Source organism: Rhinolophus sinicus, linkage group LG02, assembly GCF_036562045.2.
Source record: "Rhinolophus sinicus isolate RSC01 linkage group LG02, ASM3656204v1, whole genome shotgun sequence".
In the NCBI taxonomy this organism is placed as follows: domain Eukaryota; kingdom Metazoa; phylum Chordata; class Mammalia; order Chiroptera; family Rhinolophidae; genus Rhinolophus; species Rhinolophus sinicus.
This window is the reverse complement of record NC_133752.1, coordinates 532,699-557,122: the sequence shown is the minus strand read 5'-3', so window position 1 is coordinate 557,122 and position 24,424 is coordinate 532,699. Positions and strand designations below refer to the sequence as shown.

Here is a 24,424-nt window from a genome sequence, read left to right as displayed (position 1 = left end):
ACCCAGGTGAAGGGCAAGGCTCCAGCCATCACATCCCCATTCCTGTAAGCAAACAGGAAGGGAGAAGGGCACACCCTTTTCCTTTTAAGCTTTCCCAGAACCCCATGTGAATAGCTGCTCACATCTTATTGGCCAGAGCTTGCTCATGTGACCACTCCTGGCCAAAGGAGGCTGGAAAATGTAGTTTTTTTTAGGCTGATGCTGTTATTAATATTTCCTGTAATAAGGGGAGAATGGGTCTGGGGGCAGATAGCAGACCTGCCACCTTTGCAAAGAACCCTTGCCCATTTCCCTGGCCAGCTTAAGTTTAACCAGCTTTGTTCCGCCCCTGGAAACCCCTTGTTGCTGGGCATGTTGGGGACTGTGGGTCTCATCCAGCCATGGCCACACCCTTGAGTGGGCACTCACCTGGCCAGTGGCCTGCTCCCCGTGCCACTGTGTTCACTTACCCCTCTCAGGACCCCCACCCCCACCCCTCCCACAGCAGGGTCCTGCCACGTGCCCTCCCGCCCACATGCACCACCCCACACCCTCTCATCACCCACAACTCTCTGCTGGGCTCTCAGCCTTGACCCAACCTGTATGGCTCCCAGCTGCCCTGGCTCAGCCCCTTTCAGAGCCAAAGTTACCAAAATAGCTGCCTATACTCTTCTCTGCACCGCGTCTCCACTTCTGTCACCCTGCTCCTTTGCAGGGATCCTCGGTGGCTCCCTACATGCTGATGCTGGGTTCCTTCTCAAAACCATGGGGAACCCAGGGATCGCGGACCCATCGCGCCCACCTGCTGTCCTGCAGAGGCAAGATGAGCCCCGAGGGCCTGGAGGGCCAGGCCCGGCTCCTTCCCATCTGGGACCACAGCCCCAGCCCCGCTTCACCTCACAGCAAGTCCTGGAGGCCTGGTGTGTCCTTGCTCACCTCCCTCCCTGCCAGCCTAGGCCATCGTGCCACGTCCCCAGAGTGCCCTGCTCACACGGGAGCAGAGGGCTCTTCTGTGGGTGCCTGTTCAGGCTGCCCAGCATCCCCCACTCATTGGTGCCCCTCCTGTCTCTCCTCCCTCACCCGCCCCCTTTGTCACTTGTTGCGTACCCCTTGCTCCTGGTCAGCTGGCCTGAAATGACACGTCCACCATCCTAGGGTAGCACCCAGGACCCAGAGCAGAATCCCTAGGTCTCTGTCCTGTGGCAGCATGAAGTGTCACTCAGCTCAGAGGGACCTTCCCCAGCCCCATGGGGGAGCAGGAGAGGCCTTCTGAGGGGTGGGAAGGCGGGAGTAACCGGGCTGGGAGTGGGGTGAAGCAGGTCATCCTTAGGGATGCAGGGTGTGTCACGAGGAAGGCCATGGGGCTGAGGCCCACAGGCCCACGAGGGGGTCTCGTCCACTCCAGGGCACCATCCTCCACAGGCAGGTGCCAACTCCAGGAAGCCATGTCCCATGGCCCAACCCATCTTACGCAGTCCCCTGTAGTGGCCCCTGTGGAGCAGCCTGCTGGGGTGCTGGGAGCAGGCTGAGCCGCGGGTTAGCCGGCCCAGATGGCTGCTTCACCAGACAGCTGCTCTGGAGCCCTGCTGGCACGGGGCCCACAGCCTCCAGGCCGTCTGCCACCACCCCATTAGGGGGCACTTCTCCCACAGGTGGGCTCACGCCGCTGGCTCCAAAGGCACCTGCTGGCCAGGCTGGCCAGGCCCCTGCCCCTTCCTGATTAACAGGGACCCAACCAGTGTGACAAGTACAGGTGGGAAAGGGGGCTGCTGAGGACATCACTGGGGCCTGCGGAAAGTGGGGCCCTCCCCCAGGACTCCCAGCACCCAGTCACTTGACACCCTGGACTCCGAGTGGTAGAGTCTGCACTGAGCCCCCACTGCGGCACTGCCCTCTCCCCCAGTGGCCAGAAACACACTGACCTGCAGGTGTGTCTTTTAAGAAACACTCGTGGAAATTCACTGAAAGATCTGATACAAAGAGCATCAGCAACAAATTACTCCTGAATTAAATTTTATATAAATACGCTGTCCTCTCCTACCTACTAGGTTTCTAACTATACCTCCAGAGGGACAGAAACATAGGTCTTTGCTGCCAGAGAAACTATTACAAAACTGTGGTAATTAGCACAGTGTGAGAATGTGTACGGAACAAGCTGATGGAACAGAACAGGAACAGAGCAGAACAGCTACACAGGGCACATCGGGGCGTGATCAAGTGCTGCTCCAGGTCTGCGAACACGCGGCTTCATTAATAAACGGCTGCGAAACTGGACAGCATTCTGAAATAAAAACGTAGACTTCCTACGTCATGTTTTACATGAACATAAATGGTAAGTAGCTCAGTGATTTAAATGTAAAGATGAAACCCACAAAAGTACTAGAAGAAAACATGGAGGGATTTTTTAAATATCATCTATGGGGAAGAGACACAAAACTCAGAAGCCATGAAAGGTTGATTAAATTCAAGAACATAAAAAAAATCTACATGGCAAAAAAAACATCAAAAGCAAAATCAGAAGACAAACTGAGGAAATATTTGCAACTCACCACATAGGGCTAGTTTTCTTAATGAATAAAGAGCACCTCCAATTTAATAAGAAATAAACCAATAAGCCAACAGGGCATGACGACAGGATCAGAACACACCATCTATAGAAGAGGAAAACGGCAAATGTTTCACCATAAGAAAAAAAGGCTCCATATCTCAATCCTAAGAGAGGTCTCAGTGAAAGGCGAGATGCCACTTCCTCATGCCGCTGGCAGAGCTGGAGATGCCCGCGGACAGACCGAGTGGGAGGGCTCGGGGAAGCAAGCACTCCATCCCTTTGCTGGTGGGAAAGGAGACTGACACAGTTCCTAAGAGGAGCTCACACACTCGCTGACTCGGGAGTCCTATGAGCAGGAACTCAGCCACAGATGAACGTTTATGCGTGAAAAGATGTATGTGCACGGATACCTGTTGCATAGCTGCTGGGAATGGTGAGACTAGGAAGAGCCTCCATGCCGAACAGGAACCACTCACACAAATGACGGCACCGCCCACAAAAGGGCCCCTCAGGCAGCCACAAAAAGAGCAGCACTTCCAGGAGGCAGAGGAAGGGCCCTGCGAGTCCATTCGCCTGGAGTGCCACAGAACACTGGAAAACTTGACAAGATCACTGTTTCAAAACTCTGGGAATTAACCCAAGACTTGTAACAATCTTGGAGGGTTTATTCAAGAAAAGCAGCTGAATCTCAATAATAAGAGCGAGCTGTGTGGCTATGAATGTGTGCCGTTCCCAGCCCCCTCACCAGCTCTGTAAAACCAGCAGCCTTACAGCCACAGCAAATCAGCAGCTGGAAGGGGAAGAGCATCTGTGGGCACCCCCAAAGCCTCATCCTCAGAAAACTGTCACTATTTGCCTTGTCTGGCTGCTACCTGGAAAAACCCCTTTCACAGGGCTTGTCTTTATTTGTCCTGACTCAATGCGCTCAGTGTGGGTTTGTCAAAAACAACCAGTGGTATTATTTAACAGTGCAGCTGCCTGTCGTGGTGATAACCAGTTGGGGCAAACAAGAGGCTGGCCCAAAATCTCAAAAGCCCTGAGAAGGCCCTGGGTTCTCACCTCTGGCTGACCTTGAGTTCTACACAAGCAGAAAGGGAGTGCTAAGGCAGAGTTGGCAACTGCCTGGTTGAGCATTGAAGGTATACCCACTGCCACCCCAAACACAAAGCATGTTGGCAAAAAATTTCAGGTCTTATTGGATGAAAGCATTTCAGGAAATCTCTGTCCAATCATTAGCTGGTAATTGAGCTAACCAAGCAGAGACTTTAGCGGCCAAGCATGACAAAGATAGACTTGACAGAATTCATCCAGTAGCAACAAACAAGTAGCAACAACAAATTCTGGGGAGGGGTAGATCTGATTTCCAGAGTTTTCACATCATATTATTTAAAAGGTCCAATTTTCAACAACAAAAAAATTATGAGACACACAAAGAAAGTATGGCCCATCAACAGAAACTGCCCCCAAGTGAGCCTGGCTGTCGAACTTCTAGACAAATACTTTAAATCAGCTACTACAAATATGGTCCAACAACTAAAGGAAACCACATCTGAAGAATTAGAGTATGAAAATGGTGTTTCACTCAATAGAGACTATCAGTCAAATAACAAAAATTATAGAAGAGAACCAAGTAGAAAGTCTGGAGTTGAAAAGTGTAAGAACTGAAACAGAAATTCACCAGAAGGGCTCATCAGACTTTAGTTGGCAAAAGAAAGAATCTGGACCTTGAAGACAGGTCACTGAGGAACAGAAAAAAGGATGAAGAGAAACGAGCAGTGTCTCAGAAACCAGTGGGCCACCATCGGCCACGCTAATGTGCACAGGACAGGAGTCCCAGGAGAGGAGAAAGGGGCAGGGAGACTCTCTAAAGAAATAATGGCCGGGGCCGGCCCGGTGGCTCAGGCGGTTAGAGCTCCGTGCTCCTAACTCCGAAGGCTGCCGGTTCGATTCCCACATGGGCCAGTGGGCTCTCAACCACAAGGTTGCCAGTTCAATTCCTCGAGTCCCGCAAGGGATGGTGGGTGGCGCCCCCTGCAACTAAGATTGAACACGGCACCTTGAGCTGAGCTGCCTCCCAAATGGCTCAGTTGGTTGGAGCGCATCCTCTCAACCACAAGGTTGCCAGTTCAATTCCCCGAGTCCCACAAGGGATGGTGGGCAGCGCACCCTGCAACTAGGATTGAACATGGCACCTTGAGCTGAGCTGCCGCTGAGCTCCCAGATGGCTCAGTTGGTTGGAGCGCGGGCTCTCAACCACAGGGTTGCTGGTTCGACTCCCCGCAAGGGATGGTGGGCTGCGCCCCCTGCAACTAGTAACGGCAACTGGACCTGGAGCTGAGCTGTGCCCTCCACAACTAAGATTGAAAGGACAACAACTTGAAGCTGAATGGCACCCTCCACAACTAAGACTGAAAGGACAACAACTTGCCTTGGGAAAAAGTCCTGGAAGTACACACTGTTCCCCAATAAAGTCCTGGTCCCCTTCCCCAATAAAAAATCTAAAAGAAAAAAGAAAAAAAAAGAAAAAATGGCCCAAAACCTTCTGAATTTGATGAAAAACAATCACTCATTGAAAAAGCTCAACAAGTTCCAAGTAGGACACACGCAAAAAGGTCCATACCCAGACACTTCATAGTTAAACTGTCAAAAGACAAAGCAGCAAGGAAAAACCTTAACTCATTGTGTACAAGGCATTTTCCATTAGAGTAACAGCTGGCTTCTCGTCAGAAACCGTGGAGGTCAGAGGCGGTGGGATGACACATTCAAAGTGCTGGAAGAAAACAAGAGTTCTATATTCAGTGAAACTTCTTCAAAAGTGAAGAAGAAATGAAAACAGTCCCAGATAAACAAAAATGGAGGGAAGTCATTGCTAGCAGACCTTCCCTACAAGAAATACTAAAGGGTATCTTTCAGGACAACGTGAAAGGCACTCGACTCAAATCGCCAGAAGAAACAGAGCGCTGGCAAAGGCAACCCACAGAGCCACATCAAAGACAGTACAAATGCATTTGTTTGTAAATCTTGTCTTTTCCTATCTGATTTAAAAGACAACTACATAAAACAATTAATTATAAAACTATAATGATGGGCTGACAATCTATAAAGCTTTAATTGGCATGACAAAAATAGGGCAAAGGAGCTGAGAGGGGTCAGGGCTACACTGGAGCGAAGTTTCTGTGCACCACTGAGGTCAACTTGGTAGTAATTTAAACTAGATTGTATTATAAATATCCATTTAACACACAAGAAAAAAGTAACAGAAAGAAAGAGGGAAAAAAAAAGAAAAGTGGCAGACATAAATCTTACCTTATCAGTAATTACGTTAAGGGTAAGTGGACTAAACACTCCGCTCAAGCAGCAGAGAATGGCAGACTAGATTAAAAAACACAATCACTACACGCTGTCTATAAGAAACTCTTTAGATTCAGAGATAAAATGAAAAGTAAAAGCATAAAAAAGATATACTATGCAAACAACAACCAAAAGCTATACTAATATCAGACAAAAGAGACTTGAAGACAACAATTGTTCCTAGAGACCTAGACCTAGACCTAGACCTGGTATAAGATAAAAGGACCAACCCATCAGGAAGAAATAACAAGTATAAACACATATGACACACCTCGTTTCACTGCGCTTCACAGATGTGTTTTTTTACAAATTGAGGCAAGACCCTCCACCAACAAAGAGATTACAACTTGCTGTACTGGGACTCGCATTACCGCAGAGGCCTGGCACCGAACCCAGAATACATCCGAGGTCTGCCTGGACGTGCACAACAGAGCCCAAAAATACAGGAGGCAAAACCTGACAGAAATGAAGGAAGGAACAGACAACTCAACAGTAACAGTTGGAGATGTCACTACCTCACTTTCCATAATGGTGAGAACAACCGAACTGAAAACCAATAAGGAAAAAGAAGACTTCAACACACTATGAACCATCCGGACCTAACAGCATCTACAGAACACCCAGCCACACAACACACATTTTCTTAAGTGCACATGGAAAATTCTCCAGGACAGGACATATGTTAGGACATAAAATACGTCTCTCATTTCAAAGGATCGAAGTCACAGAAAAACACATTCTTTGGTCCCATGGAACAAAATTAGAAATCAAGTAACAAAAGGAAATTTAGGAAATTCACAACTATATAGAAATTAAACAACAAATTCCCAAATACCAATGAGTAAAAGAAGAAGTCACCAGAGAAATTAAAAAATACTTTGAGATTAAAAAAAAAGATGAAAACACAACAAACCAAAACTTATGGGATGAAGCTAAAGCAGTGCTAGATGGAAACTTATAGCTGTACGTACTGTATTAAAAAGAAGATAGATTTCAAACTAATAAGCTAATCTTCCACCTTAAGAAACTAGAAAACTAAAGCCAAAGCACCATCGAGGAAATAATAAAGACTAGAATGGAAATGAATGAAATAAAGAATGGAAAAATAAAGGAATCAACAAAACCAGAAGCTGAGCTTTGAATAGATGTATAAAATTGGTAAGCCTTTAGCTAGCAGGTCAAGAAAATACAAAGAGAGAGAGGACTCACATTTCCAAAACCACTTCTACCAACAATACAGAAAGGAAAAGGACTATAAAGGAATTCTATGAACAACCGTATGCCAACAGATTATAACAACCTAGATGAAATAAATTCCCAGAAATATGCAAACTACTGAAACTGACTAAAAGAGGAACACAGAAAATCTAAACAGACGTATGACACTGAATTAGTAATAAAGCAAAAACAAAAACCTCCCACAGAGGAAAACCCAGGGCCAAATGGCTTCACTGGTGAATTCCACCAAATGGTTAAAGAACCACCATCAACCCTTCATAACCTCTTCCAAAAAACAGAAGAGGAGGTAACACTTCCCAACTCAATCTACAAAGCCAGTAGTGCTCTGATACCAAAGCCAGACAAAGACATCTCCAGGAGAAAACCACACACTAATATTATATGTATGAATATAAATGCAAAAATCCTCAACAGAATACTAGCAAACTAGGTCAATGGAACAGCAAAATACTAGCAAACCAAATACAGAAAACACATAAAAAGGATTATACATCATGAACAAGTGGGATTTATCCCATGGATGTAAGAATGGCTCGACACATGAAAACTAATTAATGTGATACACACGTCAATAGAATAAAGGACGGAGACCAGTGATCGTTACAATAAATGTGGAAAGCGCATGTGACAAAATTTAACATCCCTTCATGACAGAAACACTCAACTAGGAATAGAAGGAAACTACCTCATAATAAGTCACATATGGAAAACCTGCAGCAGACATCACAGTTGATGGTGCAAGACTGGAAGCTTTTCCGCTAAGATCAGGCACCAGATGAGAAGGTCTGTTCTCACCACTGCTACCTGATTCTCTGCTGTGGGCTCCAGCCAGGGCAACTAGGCAAGGGAAAGCAACTGAAGGACTTCAAATTGGAAAGGAAATAAAACATTTCTATTTGGAGATGTCGTGCTTGTGTGCACTGAAAACCCTAAGGAACACACACACACACACCTAATAAATGAGTTCAGCAAGGTTGCAGCTATAAGACCAACATACAAAAATCAGTTGTATTGCTATATATTAGCAACGAGCAATCCAAAAATGAAATTCAGAGAATAATTATATTTACATTAGCATCAAGAAGAATACTTAGGAATAAATTTAACAAAATAAGTGCAAAACCTGTACACTGAAAACTATAAAACACTGTTGAAATAGAGAAGATCTAAATAAATGGAAGGATGGCCCAAGTTTCTGAGTCAGAAAACGTAATGTTAAGATGACCACATTTTCCAAAGTGATTTACAGATTCAATGTGAATCCTAGCAAAATCTCCGCTGCCTTTTTTTGTGTGTGCAGAAATTGATAAACTGATCCTAAAATTCACTTGGAAATGTAAGAGACCCAGAATAGCAAAAACAATCTTGAAAAAGAGCAAAGTTGGAGGACTCAGTCTCTCCAATTTCCAAATGACCACGAAGCTCCATTAACAGAGACATTACAGCACTGGCACAGGGACAGTCAATGGAACAGAAATAAAAGTCCAGGAAGAAGCTCATACGTTTATGGTCAACTGATGAGCAGTCAAGTTGTCAAGATAATTCAATGGGGGAAAAGAATAATCTTTTCAACAAATGGTGCTCAAATAACTGGATATCCACACTCAAAAGAATAAAGTTGGAAGCCTATCTCACACCATATGCAAAAATTAACTCAAAATGAATCAAAGACCTAAATTTAAGAGCTGAAACTGTGTAGGTATATGAAGTACAGCATAGAGAACACAGTCAATAACACTGTCATAACTGTGTCTGGTGCCAAACGGGGATTAGTCTCATCAGGGAGATGACTTCATAAATTAAATAAATACCTAACCACGATGCTGTACATCTGAAAGTAACACAAAATAATACTGAATGCCAACTGTACTTGGGGAAAGAAAAGCTGACACTGTAAAATTTTAAAAGCAAACATAGGGGGGTATACCTTCATGACCTTGGATTAGGCGATGGCTGCTTAGATATGACACCAAAAGCATAAGGGACAAAAAAAAAGTAGCTATATTGGATATCAAAATAAACAACTTTTATGATTCAAAGGGCACTATTAAAAAAGTGAAAAGACAAAGTGGGAGAATATATTCACAAACCATACAAGGGTCTATCCAGAATACATAAGGAACTCTTACAACTCAAAACAAATCAATTAAAATGGGCAGAGGACCTGAACAGACACTTCTCCAAAGAGGACACACAGATGGTCAGTAAGCACATGATAAGGCGCCCAACGTCACTCATCAGGGAAATGCAAATGAAAGCCACATACCACCTCACACCCACTCAGACGGCTAAAACTGAGAGAGAACAAGCGCTGGGAAGCACATGGAGAAGCAGGAGCCCTCGTGCACTGCGGGTGGGGTGCACGGTGCGGCCGCTGTGGACAGCAGTTCAGCACAAAGTTAAACCCAGAGCTGGCATGGGACCCAGCAATCCCACTCCTAGGTTTACACCCAAGAGAAATACAAATACATGTCCACACAAAAGCTTGTACACATGCTCACAGCAGCATTATGCGTAACAGCCGAACCGTGTGCGAAACCCCAATGTTAGCGATGAATGGACATTCAATGGAGTGTTAGTGGGAAGAGGAATGAAGTTCTGACCTGCGACACACAACGTGGAAGAACCTCGAAACCACTGTGCTGTGAAGAAGCCGGACACAAAAGGCCGCCTGTTATGCCTCGAATCCCACCAAGTGCTCGGAACAGGGAAATCCACAAACAGTGGATCAGAGGGTGCCAGGAGCTGGGGGAGCGGGACCGCTCGCAGGGATGGGGCTTCCTTTTAGGGTGATGAGAAATTCTGGAACTAGGCCGGGTGGGGGCTGCACAACTCTGTGACGTACTCAATGCCACTGAGTCGTACGCTTTACAAGGATGCATGTTACGGTGTGAGTAGTAGTTCAGTAACGGTTTTTAAAAAGACAGTGAGGTAGTTCTCCGCATCCTGCAGAACCATCACCAAGCTGTCCTGAGTTGAAAACACAGGTGTGACAGTACAAATGGCTCACTTCCCTTTGTTTGTGTTAAAAGCAGCATTTATATAAAAGTGGGGGTTGTCCCGAGTTCCTCTGAGCAGGCTGGAAAACGGGGGTCGGGGTCCCTGAATGCTGAGCTCAGGGGCCATTCTATCGCTCTGAACCACTTCACAGAGGCACAGGCTCTGCAGGACGCCCCCTGGGATGCGGCGACCCGAGTTCACCCTCCGCGCTCCAAGGGCCTGTTAGGCCGCTAGACCAGCAACCCAACTGCAGGAGCCCCCACAGCAGGGGGACGTCCACACTCGGGCATTTTCATTAGGACATGCGTCATCTCCTCACATTTCACACACACAGTAATGGTGGCCGTGGTTGCTGCCCAGACCGGTGTCTGCTCTCCCATCCTAGTGCACTGCCAGAGGAAGAAGAGCTGATGACCAGAGGGGACCACAGCACACCTGGCCTCGCCCTCTAATTCAGAGCATAGTTAAACTGGTTTGCGAACTTCTCGTGCTTCTTCTGGTCCATCTGGTTCATGGCTGTGACCACCCTCTGCATGGCCGCCCTGTGGGGGAAGCAAAGCAAGACATGACCAGGTAGGCCCAGGGCTCTGACCACAGCCTGCCTGGGACCGGGCACGTGTCCTGGGGTGGCTGCCACACTCGGACCACTTGCAGACTCCCAGCTGATGAGCAACGCAGCTCAGAAGCTCCGAGTCCAAAGGTGGCCTTACCGGTGCCAGGCCCTGCCCCAGGATGAGGGCCCATGGCCAGCACGGGTGGGTAGCAGTGTGCAGGATGTAAAGCTAGGACACGCGAGGCTCAGACAACCCATCCGTGTCCAGAGTCATGGGGGATACTTAAGAATGCGCAGGAAGAAGACGCGGACGAGGAGATCAAGGGCACCTCTGCCCAGGGGACCGCTGTGACGCTGAGCCTGGCTGCTGGGACGGTGGGGTCTGGACTTGGCAGGGCCTGTGCCCGGGAGGAAACCATGAGTGCTGGGCGCTGCTCTAGGGGCCCTGATGCCCTGCGAGGGTCTCGGTCACCCCGGCCCTCCCGTAGGGACAGCTCCAGCTCTAGGTCCCACAGAGCACACAGACAGGACATTCCTCTGGGTCAGCACCCAGGGTACCCTTTACTCCTGGCGAGTCCACGGGAAACCAGCCTCGTGCCCAGAGCCTGGGGGCCAAACCTTCCTCTGGACCCTGAAGGCTAGGATGAACCAGCAGTGAGAAGCCCGTGGGGCTCTATGTGGGCACCAGGGAAACTGCCCTCGTGTCCATCCCCACTCGGGCCAGGAGGGCAGGAAGGGCCTCCTCTGCCTGGGATGCTGAGCTCTGCACCTTCCGGGGCCGAGAGAGGGGGCTGCCTAACGGGCTGGCACCAGCAAGGTCTCGCCATGAATCTGAGAAGTGGGGAAAAGCCTCGTGTGCTTTTCTAAACAGACGCCCTAAATGCTTTCTGGCAACAACTTAAACACGGTGGGAGCCTCTGGCTGACCATGGCCGTGGGATGGGCAACGGGGCTACTGGGCTGGTGGCCTGTCCACTCTGGTCCTGCAGAGCCCCCAGCAGCCAGGCTGGTCCAGCTGGGCTGGAGACATGCCCTGACCCACCCCCCCGAGCTGGAGGTGAGAGCAGCATGCTGGTGACCCCGGCAGAGCTCTGTTGGGGCTGAAACTCGTGAAGTGACCTCTGTCCTGCCAGGCTTGGCGGTAACTGGCCTCCCTGACGTCACCATGTGGGCATCTGGGCACTGAGCATGAGGGGCTAGCCAGGCCGCACCCAGCCTTCCAGGTCAGCCAGGCAAGGGAGGATGCTGTCTGTCCCCTCGGGGTGAGCAGCCCCACGCCTCACTCCTGACGGACGGCATGGCTGGGAGCCTGCTGGTCACAGGAAGAACTTGTGGAAGACAGGGCACACCAGGGAGGCCTCGGGAACATCTTGCAGCTGGGCTGGCTCCCCTCCAGCACCCCCAAAGCCAGGGGCCCGGCGAGGAGCTCTTACTTAGCGAAGACTTTCTTGGCAAGGCGTGTGCGGGAGGTATCTGCCCGGTGCTTCAGGTCAGTGAGGCCGGGGTGCCGCCTCCTCTGGCCTCGGCCTCTCCTGCCAGCCCTGGACGAGCCGAGATCCACACCCGTGGCCATCTCCACGTCTCTCATAAACTCGGGGTCCTGCCAGTCTGCAAGCACATCCCAAGATCTCAGGAAACACATGGTACCAACCAGAGCCCCAACCTTCCCTGACAGGGCCACTTGGTTCGCCCGTGACAGAAAGGGCAGGGCAGACGTCCTCCCACCCCCTGCGCCCGCACAGGCCAGAGAGGAGCTGGATGGACCCCAGAAGCCACTCCTGGTGCATCCTCTGACCCTTCAGACAGGGCAGCAGCTGAGGCCAGTCGCTGGGGGACAGTGCCATCTGCAGCCTGTGCCCCACCAGGCCCTGGCTGGGCTTTCTGTGCACTGGTCCACAGGGAACTTGGCCACAGGTGTCAGAACAAGCGTGTTCACCCCAACAGCCCTGCTCCTCCCGCCGGTGTCCCTCCCAGCCAGACCCTGTGGGGCAGCAGAAGTACCCCTTGGGGAAACGTGGCACCCAGCCCCTGGCTACCCCAGGCTGCCCCAGGCCAGGCCAACATGCTCATGTGCAGGCTGCCAAACACATTAACTGTGTGTGTGTGGGGGCCTCCAGGCCGGAGGCAGGAGGCAGGCATCGGGGTCAGAGGCCAAGGGTCCAACCCTGCCCCGCCAGAGCCCCGCTTTGGTGCAACTTCCCGCCTGTGCCTCTGCTTCAGCACCCCCGGGGGGGCCAGTCTGCCTGTGAGGCCACTCAGGGCCCAGCAAACATGGGGTCGGCCCCGCCTGGCCAGTTTGGGAAGGCCGCGCAGCTCAGGAATGATGGCACAGTGTCCCCCACGCGCCCAGATCCACAGATGGTGGTCCTGGCTCGCTGGACATGGCACACACAATGGTGCCCCCACACAAACAGGAACCTTGAGGGATGGCATGTGAGCATGGCACGTGCAGCGTGGGAAGAAGCCACGCAGCTCAGACAGACAGATGGCAAGGCCTCCCCAAGTTGATTTTTTGAAGTGAAGGACGGGGCTGCACAGCTCAGATACAGAGACGATTAATCCAAGATTAAGGAAAACTGTCTAAACAGTTTATCTCCCAGTAATAAGAAGGCGTCACAGTTTAGGAACCCGGTGAATGGAGCAATTGTTTAAACACAACGGGAAAACGCGGCGCCCGCTCGAGATGGAATGAGCATCTCAGTAAAATGAAGGAGCAATTTAAAAGCCTTTGAGGAAAATCAATAGATGCCGGGGCACGAGGCCTTCCTGCGCTGACGGCCCTGGAGCTCCGCGCGCATTGTCACTGAGGTTCGCGCCGGGAAAAGAAAATTGCCCGCGTGCGAGGGAGGCGGATCAATAACTGCAGTTAGTGAAGAGACGCTATTTCACATCTGACTGGCCCTCGCCGTGCGGCCGCGGCCATACCTGTTGTTAACAAGTCGCCGCAGGCTGGAGAACCAGATACTCTGCAGGGTGGACACACAAATAGGCCCTTCATTGGCTCCAGTGTGAGCCCCCAGGGAAGGCCTCGCCCGCCCGCCTGGGGGATGAGCAGGTCGGGAGCCCCTCCCTCTCTCCCTCGCTCCCTCCGGCCACCATCCAGGGCCTGGGGCCCAGGTGTCCACCCTGGGTGCCAGGCTGAAATCTAGTATTTGTCTCTTATGACAAAAGGAAAAATCCTAATGATGACAAACATGGCCCAGCTGGGACCCTCACACGGTGCCAGCACTGCCCCCATGGACACAGCCACCTTCGGCCGTCCTCGGGACTCTGGGGAGAGAGGGCGGCCGAGATGGCCAGGGCCTGCAGACTCCAATCCACTGAGTGTGCCCATGGCCACTTCTGCATGTCACCTCCTGGCCCTGCTGTTTGGGGCCCCCTGGGGGCTGGGCAGTGGCCCGCCTGCAGCAATGCCCCAACACAGTGCTGACACACACCACGACGACACAGCTCCCTAGACTGTCCCGAGAAGGACGTTTAGGTGGCTGAAGCCCACTGATCGTCTGACCTGAAATGGCACTGGCCACAAAATGGGGAGCCTTGATGGGGACCCCGAAAGCGTGTTCTGTGGAGGCCCAGCATCCACCTGCCATCTGCCGAGACATGCATACACCACATATCCAACACACTCGCAGCACAAATGCATGTGTGCACACACCATGCACACGCCATGTACATGTAGCCCACGTGCACATGCGCCCACAGCCAGCCCTGCCCAGCAGCCCACCTGACGGCCCCCTGCGGAGGGGAGGGGGCCCCCCCGAGGCTTGGAGAGAACGGAAATGAGCCGGTTTCCTCTCCTTGCCTCAGTTTCTTCATCTGTTTAACAGACGACCGAGCGCCCAGAACCCTAACAAGGGACAACAGGCAGTTTCTGGTATGGGTGTGCCCCCATCTCCCGTCAGGAGCTGCATGGAGACCTGGCCCCCTAGAAGGCTGAGCACCCTAAGAGCCCTCCGTGGGCACACAACCAAGCTGGAGGTGGCAGGGGACCACGGGCAGATAGCACCGGGCTGCCCCAGCGCAGTGTCTGCCTGCCCGCCCCGCCCCAGCTACCTGGGCGCTCCGCCTGTTTCTGCAGCTGCTGCCTCTGCTCCCGGGCCCTGTCCTCCGGGTGGAGCGGCTGCCCAGCATCGTCTCTAGGGATGATCTTCCCATGGAATGGGCACTACGGCAAAAGACAGAGCAGCTCTCAGCCGTCCCGCGTCTCACCTGAGTCACTGGCCTAAGCGCCTCCCTTCACTCCGCAGGCCCAGCACAGAGCAGGTGAGGACACGCTGTGGAGAGAGGGGACACGCACAGCACACAGCCACAGACAAGCCCAGCGTAGCGGCAGTGGCACAGGGGGCTGGAGCTCAGCCTTCCCTCAGGCCACCAGGTCCTGGCCCACAGGCCCCGGCTGCCACCTCACCTTCAGCCGGTCCTGGCGCTTGCAGAGCTGGCCATCGGGCCTTGGGGCTCGGCACTGGTGCTGCACAGGCTCGAACGTCCCCGCAAAGGTGATGAGGCGGCTTGGGGGCACCTGGGACACAAGAGCGCCATCCAGCTCCGTGTCCACCTCGCTCGGCTTCCAGAAGCGGTGCTGAGACTCAGTCCTGCAACTCGAACAGACAGTGTGGGAGCCATCGGGGCCACTGTGGGGCAGGGCCAGCAGCCTAAGAGACAGGTCCCAAGGACTTTGGGGCCTTGTTACAGGCCTCAGAGTAAGATGGGAAGGTGCCCGGGTGGTGACAGCACAAGGCACCCCCACCCGCCTCCGGGACCAGCAACCCAGCCTGGACCTGGACCTGGACCGGGCAGGACGCACAGGCTCTCACGGGGGCTCCTGGAACATGCTCCTTGATGGACGGTGACAATAAGCGCACACCCCCACCTCCGCTGGGGTGCCACAGCACAGATACACAGTGGAGGCAGTGCAGGGAGGGTGGCTTCCAGGAAACTCCTTGCGGAGACCCAGGTCCGTGAGGGCAGCCCTGAGTTCATGCCTTATGATGCCTGACCAATGGGAGGACAAGGGACGTATCCCCAGGGAGCAACGAGGTCAGAAAAGGCCCAGAAGGCTCTACAGCCCACACCACACCACATGCTGGGTGGCGCCTTGGGGATCTGTACTCACTTGAGGACCCGCCCGCCTGTCGGCTGCTCCTGGCCCCAGTAACACAGGTCCACCCCGAAGGGCACGATGGGAGCCCGGGCCCGCTCTGCTGCCAGCTTCCCAGCCTCCTCTGGTTCCAGGGGTGCCCTGGAGGGGCCACAGAACAGCAGGACACACTGACCGTGCAGGTCTCAGCCAGCTGCAGCACCCCGCCCCTCCCTCTGCCCGTGCACAGGCTGGGGTCAGCACACTTCAGCAGTGACAGCCGCCAAGGCCCTGGGGGAGGCCCAGCCCCACTGTCCCCAGGGAGCTGCCCTTGGATCTGTGGTCCTCACCCTGGGCCAGGGGTGCCCTGACATCTGCCCCTCGAACCCCAGAGCCTCGGGCCCGTGCCCTGGGCAATATGCAGCGCTCGAGGACCCCCAGCCTGCCGTAGGCAGAGGGTGCAGGTGCTCTCCTGGCCGACGCACTGCTGGGGCAGCCTTGGAAGCTGAGGAGCAGGCCGGGCTCTGGGCAGAGGCAGGCGTTTGGGAGTCACCTGGGACACGGGGGGAAGTGGCTCCGGAGCCATTGGAGCTGGGCAGCAGTGGAGGTGGGGTCACACGCCTCCTCATCCTTCCTCGTCCTCGCCTGCACACCCTGTGCAGCCGGGTCTCCCTGCAGCCCTGAAACAGAGGTTTATCTACTCCTGAGCCTGGACAGAACCCCTGCCTGCCACCAGCCAGCCAAAGCCCCAATACTGGCCCTTCACTGACACCCACAGGAAAATGGCCAGAGACGAGGCCACTGCGCCACAGATCTCTGTAGGCCAGTGTCTGCCCCCAGGTTCCTGGGGCAGGATGAGGGCCGTATCTGGCACCACCAAAGCCTGCTGTGCACTCAGAGCTGGGAGAACATGAATGGAGAGAAAGCGAGATCCGAGAGCTACCATGAAGGGAAGACCACAAAGTGAGCAGGCGCCAGGGAACGAGAGGACACACTCGGACGGACATGCTGTCTGAGCGCCAGTGGAGACGCAGGTCTGTGCAGGAGACATGCCAACAGGAATTCGCAGGAGCACATGGTGGTGAAGACGTCTGGGAGATGATGGGCAAGCAGGGGACAGGACCGGGGGACGTGGCACGCGCCACACTGCTCTGGGAACGAAGCACAGGGCCCACACTGCTGGGATGGAGGCGGGAGGGGGGATGCTGGGAGCACATGCTCACTGCAGGCCCAGGAGAGAAACCTTAAAGAAAGCAGGGCCACCCACTGGCATCGCAGAAAATGAACAGTAAAGACGGACAGAAAGACCTGAAAAGCCTCCTGAGAGAGGAGGCCAACTTTCCGACCAGCACGCGGTGGGGCGGAAATTCCAACAGCAATGGAAGCTGAGGCCTTGGGAGGTCGTCGTGAAAGAGGCGAAGGAGACGCTCACGCCTGGGACCCCAGGCCTCGCTCAGCACTGCGGGAGCACACGGTGCGCTTACCACGCACCACTCGTCAGCAGGGCTCAGACAGGGCAGGTCAGAACAACACTCCAACAGCACACGGGCTGCATGTCTGAGGAGCCCTTTCCGAGCGCACACTAAGCTGCCAGGTAAAAAGGTGGCGAGCCCTGAGATCAAGGCCTTCCGAAGACCCAGCATCGCCCAGACTGTGTCCTTGGGCCATGGGTGGTCAAGGGCAGAGTGAAGGGCGCCCGGTGGAGATCCCAGGCGTGGGGACCTGACGGACGCGACGCGCTTCGCACACACACTCTCCTACACTCTGTGTGCACACACAGGCTGTGGTCTCAGTGACTGCGTCCCGCTGTCCACCATCTACCTGCAGACTCACCAATAACACTCAACTGAGACAGAAGTCAGTAGGGAACAGACACAGCACTGAGTGCTTCCGCATGAGGGCGGGGACCACCCCATTTCTTGTGGTCCTGAGCTGAGTGGAGGACACAGGACAGAGCCAGAGGTGACCGGGTCTACCTGAACGCATGAGCTTTGAAGCCCTGGGCGCACTCAGGTGGCTGGGGTGCCAACCCGGCTCCGTCATCAACACATCATCGCAGCCCCAGCTCACAGAAGTGCCCAAACGCCCACTCGGGGCTCTGGCCACGCCTCGTCGGGAAGTCTCACCACCCTGCACTCGCACGTGCCACACGACAGGAGGGTGGCGAGGCTGGTACGTGGACACTGTGGCATTTAGATGGATACAGTCACAGCCAAAGGGTCAATATGAGGATTCTTAAGAGTTACAAGAATGAAATATATTTTTCATTGATTTGTTGTTTTAAACTATTAAAAAGATGGGTAAGCGTGTTAGAGCGGGGTAAATACTCAGGGCACTAAAACACACTACCATCTTCACATTGCTGTAGAAAATCAATCTTGCTGACGTACTTTCAGAGAGAAAACCCAAAAAGCAGACGGCACTCCTCGGCCACGTGTCCAGGGGTGGTGCAGCTGTGACTGTGGGAGGGGCCCGACCCTCACCACCTGCCCACTGCACCACCAGGGGTCTGACTCAAGTGTAGGGTCTTTGCACAAACTCACTCCCACGGCTCTTAGAATCATGAAAATGTCCAAATCCCCTTTCTGTTTAAATTGGCCAGTGGCACCTATTTGCCTGAAGCAGACAGGGCGGGAGACAGATCGATGGCAGGAAATGGAGGCTGGGCTTCCCGCAAACTTAGGCTCCCGCCTGACAGTATCGATTCCACCTCGTTCAGCTGGCCTTGTAATTAAAATGTAAATGTGAGAAAGAGATTATGTCCTGACAGAACCGGCAGGATTAGGGGAAGATAAAAGCCCCTCTGTGAAAATTCAGAGGAAATGAGAGAAAGCGAGTTCCCTGGGCTGTAGATTCCGACAACCCACTGCAGACCCCACTGCATATAACTGCAGAACTCCTGGCGGGATATAGACCTGGAATGCAGACCTCGGGTAGAGACCCAGGGTAGGAAGCAGGATACAGACCGGGATAGGAACTGACTCCAAGGTTCCCACCCGCCGCTGTGCTCCCAGATGCAAGATGGGTGGGTGTCCCTCACTGAGACCAGGACTTGCGAGTGACACCCAGGGCCAGGGGTCACGGGATGGAGTCTGACCCCGGATCATGGCCTCCCACCCTGCCCTCCGTGCCACTGGCCCTGGGACCCCCTTTGCAGCCCTCCGTGGCTGGGCTGGACGGTGGCTGAACTCACCAGGCAACCCTGGCCCTTGGCTGCCCGTGTGCCTCACCGCCCAGCTGTTTGCGACCGTTTAGAGAACATCAATTAACAGCACCTGGCCCGGACCCGCACCAACCATTGTCATCTTGAAGGTTACACACAGAATGTCGTGAGCCATCCAGAAAAGGGGCAGCAAAAGAGGGCCTCTACCTCCCTTGTAAGGCGACTGCCACGGGCACTTCAGACACGGCCTTGCTGGCCTGCAGCCCCAGAAGGAGACGGGCCGAGGCACAGCCGAGAGCTGAGCGGCAGGAGCGGAGGGCGCCCTGCAGGCCAAGCCACTGCAGGGCAGGACCCAGCTCCAGGAAGCCATGGGACATGTCGCCGTCCACAACCTCCCCAGGGGCAGTGGGGCAGCCCTGCCACCGCCCACTGGGGGGGCAAAGGCTTCACCATCTTGCACTCATTTCTTCCTAGGTGGCAAGAGGAGGTGGTGCAGCCTGAGCATTGCACGGAGGGTGGCCATCGTGGTCATTACTGGCACCTATCACAAGCCACAGGCCAGGGGGAGCCTCCTGGCTTCTGCTCAAAGGACACAAAGCCCTCAAAGTGGGGACATAAGAGGGCACCGCAAAGTGCCAATGGCCAGAAATTCTTGGCCAGATGACAAGTGGAGGGTTGGCGCCCACTTGCAGACCCCTGGCCCCTGCAGAGAAAGAGGGTGGCACGCAGGCCTGAGGCGGTCTGGGCAGACGAGACCGCCAAGTGCTGAGATGTGGCCCTGAGGTAGGGCCCCCGGCTGCAGACACCTGGAGCAGCAGCCAGGGGCTCAGCAGGCTGCTCCCTGCAGCTGTCCTCTGCCCTCTGTCGACCTGGGCACAGGAAGCAGTCACTGCACCTAGCATGTGGCTTAAGTACCTCCCAGGTACGTGGTGGGTGTGGGGCGAGGCCTCTGGCTGCAAGGGCGAAAGAACACAGAACAGAGGGCGGGTGTAGGGGTGTGGCCCTGCCCCAGTGTGTGTGTGTGTGGGGGGACCTGCCCCAGTGGGTGTGTGTGTGGGGGGACCTGCCCCAGTGGGTGTGTATGTGGGGGGACCTGCCCCAGTGTGTATGGGTGGGGGGGGTCTGCCCCAACTGCCGACTGTACCCTTTCACAGGCTTGTCAGGGCAGGAAGCACCCAGGTACAGGTCACTCCGTCGGCAGATGGCAACCACGAGAGTAAACACAGACTATACAAATGGAGGGTCGTTAAGTCTGGTTGTGTTAACTTGGCATGACACCCTAAAGGGTCACATCTTCACACTCTAGTTGTCTAACTGTCTAAATTCTTTTAACAAATTTACATTTCATCCTACACACTCCCATTCAAATCGACTTGTCTGTTTCACCACAAAAGCCGTAGGTCTTGTTTTTGTTGCTTCCTCTGGATGTTCGATGTCCTTTGTGGCCAGGGTGAGTCAGAGGCAGCCCTAACGTGGGCCCACACTCCTTTTCCCTGGAGAGCCACAATCCTGGGGTGCAAGTGGTGTGGTTTTTAGAGGATTTTTTTGAAAAAAGAAACTTCCAGACAGGAAAGACCTGAGGCAAGTGGGTTTGCACTTCCGGAAGCTGACGTCACTCCCTGTCAAAGTAATAGTGATCTGGGCCAGACGCGGGTCTGTGACTCCATAAACCACAGGGACGGACGCTGCCTTATGACACGCTCGAGACATGGGGACTGGGGAGCAAGGGAGCCTGGAGAACATGCGCGGCCGCCCCACACCGAGGCAGAGGCTGCCTCCCTCCCACCCACACGGCAGGCCCACTAGGTCCCTCCTGAGGGCAGGACTCCTGTGTCTGTCTGCTCGGGGAGCATCTGTCCCACCCCACAACGACTCCCGCGGGCTGAGACCTTTAGTTCCCCAGCGAGGCTGCCCCTCGCCACAGTGGGGAGGTCAGCGCAGGCCTGTGTGCCAAGCTGGGGGCCCTCCGAGGTCCTGCTGTGTGTGGGCGGTCTGGTAGTGCTCACAGGAAGGGGAAGCAGGGCCTGCCCAGCCGGGGATGACGAGAGTCCACGCAGGGCGGGCCTTGGGGGCCTGGCAGAGAGCACCCAGGGCACAGGAAGAGCATCACACGACTGACTCTGGCTGTGAGGTCACAGGCGAGGGCAGTGTCCTGAGCACCCCCACCCGCCACTCACCGTCCTTGGGCCACAGGTGGTCGGGGACGCAGGCCTCATACCCCTCCTTCTCCGGAACCTCCACAAAGCCCTCGTCGTCCTCCTCATCGTCCTCGTCCGGGTCGCCCAGGGCTGCTGTCTATGGAGACACCCCCCCAGATCTGTATGTGGATAGAGACATTAGGCTGAGGCCCAGGGGTCCCTGATCCCTCTGTGGAGCTCTCTGTGCAGGCGGGGGGGTGGGGAGTCAAGCATCAGCGGGGCTGGACACACTGAATGGCCTCCGCACCTGTCCTGTTGGTCCCCCACGTCACGCAGCTCTGCAACGCCCTCCCTCTGCGTCCATGGGATGGGTGGACCTGCCCAGCTGCCCAGTGGCCTCCAAAATGTGTGGGACAGGCACCACTTCAAAGTCTCCCAGAGCAGATGACATGGTACATTTCACCCCTCCAGAGGCAAGGCCCTTGGGTACCGGTGAGGTGACAGCCCCTCCCTTCCAGGCTGAGACGCAGGCCCCATCCAGCTTTAGCACCATCCCTGCTCTTGGGCCAGCTCCCCACTCGGGCCTCCAGTGGTGCCAATGTGATCACAGCACTTCTGGAATATTCTGTCCCTAACAGTGATGTTAAAAAGCCACCAATTTCCTGTGGACGAGGCAACCTCCCTCGTCCAGGTGAGTGTGATGGGGTCACTGAAGCTGCAGTGCAGGTGGGGGTCAGTCCAGAGCCACCAGAAGGGCTGGGGCACCTCCGCCCTCTGCCCCCCGCCCCCTCCTGGGCAGCACCCGGCTGAGTGGGAGCAGCAGGGCCTCCACATGCAGAGGACTCATCTCAAGAGGCAAGGCTCCACAGGAGGGGGGCTTCCCTACTGGATGACCGACGGCCACGCACACACTGCGGCCATTGGGTGCCCTGCTCAGAAAACCCTCCAGGGTCGGCTCAGCCTTCACCTCACCCTCATCCCACGTTCTCAGTGACACCCACACACCCAGGGCACCTGTCCTTCCTGAGACAGTCATGGCGGGAAGGCATCCCAAAGCCCCCTGCCCACTGCCAACACCACCATGGAACACCCAGGGGGCTGGCTCAGCCCAACCAGGGCGCTGTTTCTTGCCTCCAGCCCTCAGGCCAAGAGAGGGTGCTGCTCCCAAAATGGCAATGCCCGCATTGCTGCCACGGCCAATTGCAGGCCACAGAAGGAAAGGTCTGGGAGATCCTGTCACACAAATACCGGCCTTGGGGCATGGTAACGCTGTCACACAGGTAAACTCTGAAAACATAACCATCTGACACAGGCCCTTGCTTCTGAAATCATCCTCGACAGTGATGCCCCAGAGGGACACAATGCCCCCGAGGCCCAGCCCGCTGACCACACGGCGGGCGGCCACATGTTCATGCCACACCAGCCCGGCCACCAGGCCAACGGCAGCCCTGAGCTGCCCATCGCCGGGGAGCAGTCCCACGGCCCCTGCGTCCAGGGCACCAAGACGGCATCAGGAGGTACCTGTGGGAGGAGCCCACAGCCAGAGGCACAATCAGATGCTAATGCTCTGTTTAGGTACAACCCACCGCCTTGCATCCGAAGGCGCAGGGGACATTAATCACTGGAAACTGTAATTTTTGTTATCAGTCTAACACTGATCAAAAGGGAAGCCTGTCTCCACCGCTGACCTGTGAAACGTCCCAATTATACTCTTTGGAAATGACAGGGGCACTTAACTCCCGGGCTGAGCAAATGACGACAATCAATCACGTTTGAATAACAATGAGCCACGGACCTGAAAATTATTTTTGTATAGAATCTACCCAGGAATTTATGAAAGGTGGAAAGCAGCCCAAGGTTTTAGGGCATTATGGTTCCCGGCCTGTGCAGTGCGTATCAAACACTAAACAGAATTTATGTGTTTTAATTTTCTAAAAGGTAGATGTGGACTGGGGCTACAATGCATAACACACAGTGCCAGAGTTTAAATATGGGGGTCATTTTCATAAAGTATTATGCTTATTGCTCCCACCACTGAATTTCACAGGGGACTTTTATTAAATTTTCATTTCCTAAAAAATATTTAGCAGCTTAGCTAACTATTAGGAATTATGCCTTCTTTCTTCCCAACTGTGTTTACTCCTGTGATTAAACATGGAGCCCTAGGCTCCTTTGTTCTTAAATCAGCACAGGCAAAGCCGGCCGGGTAGCACCTATGTCCGGGACACACACGTCCTCTGTAAATGCCAGCGGAGGGGCCCCCCGAGCCTGTAGGAGCGCCCTCTTTAAGGTCCCACGGACAGGCGTCCAGCCAGAGCTGCTGCCAAGGACCGGGGCTCTCCCGCAGACCAGGGCACCCCGACCTGTGCACGGGGACTGCATGGCCCCTGGGTACCCACTCACTGCAGCACCGACACTGAACTCAGGCTCGAGCACTCCCACTGCCACATCAGATCCCAGAGCACAGTGACCTGCGTCCGGCTCCAGGCGGACTGTACATCAGGGAAGGGCTGTGACAGCGGACATCCATAGGCAGAGAAAGCTCCGCGTCATGGAGCTGTGACAGCTGTGTGACCTGCTCATGGGCCTCGCATTCAGTGCCAGTTCAGAGAAAAGCACCACCACCTGCCAGGCGAAACATCAGAAATGCAGCGTGGTTGGGAGACAGGCTCCTACGCTGCCCAGGGGCCTGTCCTGCGGTTCCAGGTACCAGTGATGGCGACTTCCCCTTGAGGTCAAAGGTCACAGATGGGGTCAGCAGTCAGCAAGGAGCCAGGCGGGGGAGGCACTGGGGAGGGAGGGGGCAGAGCAGGGGTGCAGGGACACCCGAGGTCACATCCTGGGGGCACCAGCTGGAGGTGGGCCATCTTCAAAATGTGTCCGACTCGTAAACTGGTCTCAAGAGCACTTTGCTGGCCTCAGAGTTTTCTGATGGCGATGAAACCAGACCCGGTCCCTCGTCTGGGGGACACGAGATCGCACCAGGCCACCCTTCCTGGGGCATGGGCCCACCTCCACGAACAGGTGACGGCCTGGGCAGGTGGTCAGCGCCCTGCGGCCAATCGGACACCTCCTCTGCTTTATGGAGGCTTTGGGAGCATCCAGGCCTCTGGACTGCAGACCGCCCATGGCCCAGGGAGGCACAGAGGGTGGCCTCAGCCTTCTGCTGGTTTTATACAACCTGATTCTCACCCACAGTTAAAAGGATTTAGAAAAATGAGCCTCCGTGATCATAATTAAACAAGCAATAAAGCGGCCAAAATATACAACGCAATCAGTTTACAGAAGTAGGGCAGCGAGGCACTAATTATTTGAGAAGGGACAGGCAGAGCGACCTCACCCGGGAGCAACATGCCTGCCACCACGTGCCCAAG

The 24,424-nt window shown here is 54.3% G+C and overlaps 1 protein-coding gene across 10 annotated transcripts in view; it reads right to left on the bottom strand.

Annotated features, from left to right (window-relative positions):
* Positions 1 to 1,975: 1,975 nt before the first annotated feature.
* The window catches only part of UVSSA (UV stimulated scaffold protein A), a 33,228-nt gene continuing 10,779 nt past the window's right edge, over positions 1,976 to 24,424 (bottom strand). For 2 of the 10 annotated variants that reach the window (XR_012492229.1, XR_012492224.1), the window contains exons 8-16: positions 21,090 to 21,207; positions 16,303 to 16,429; positions 15,786 to 15,911; positions 15,081 to 15,264; positions 14,726 to 14,837; positions 12,103 to 12,277; positions 9,721 to 10,659; positions 2,529 to 2,630; positions 1,976 to 2,260 (exon numbers count right to left, since the gene is read on the bottom strand). Coding sequence is in view for 4 of the 10 variants with exons in the window: in XM_074320116.1 (XP_074176217.1) it covers positions 10,566 to 10,659; positions 12,103 to 12,277; positions 14,726 to 14,837; positions 15,081 to 15,264; positions 15,786 to 15,911; positions 16,303 to 16,429; positions 21,090 to 21,207 (936 nt within the window). In the remaining 6 variants the exon portion in view is untranslated. The other 8 variants (XR_012492230.1, XR_012492228.1, XM_074320116.1 and 5 more) reach the window with 6 other exon arrangements.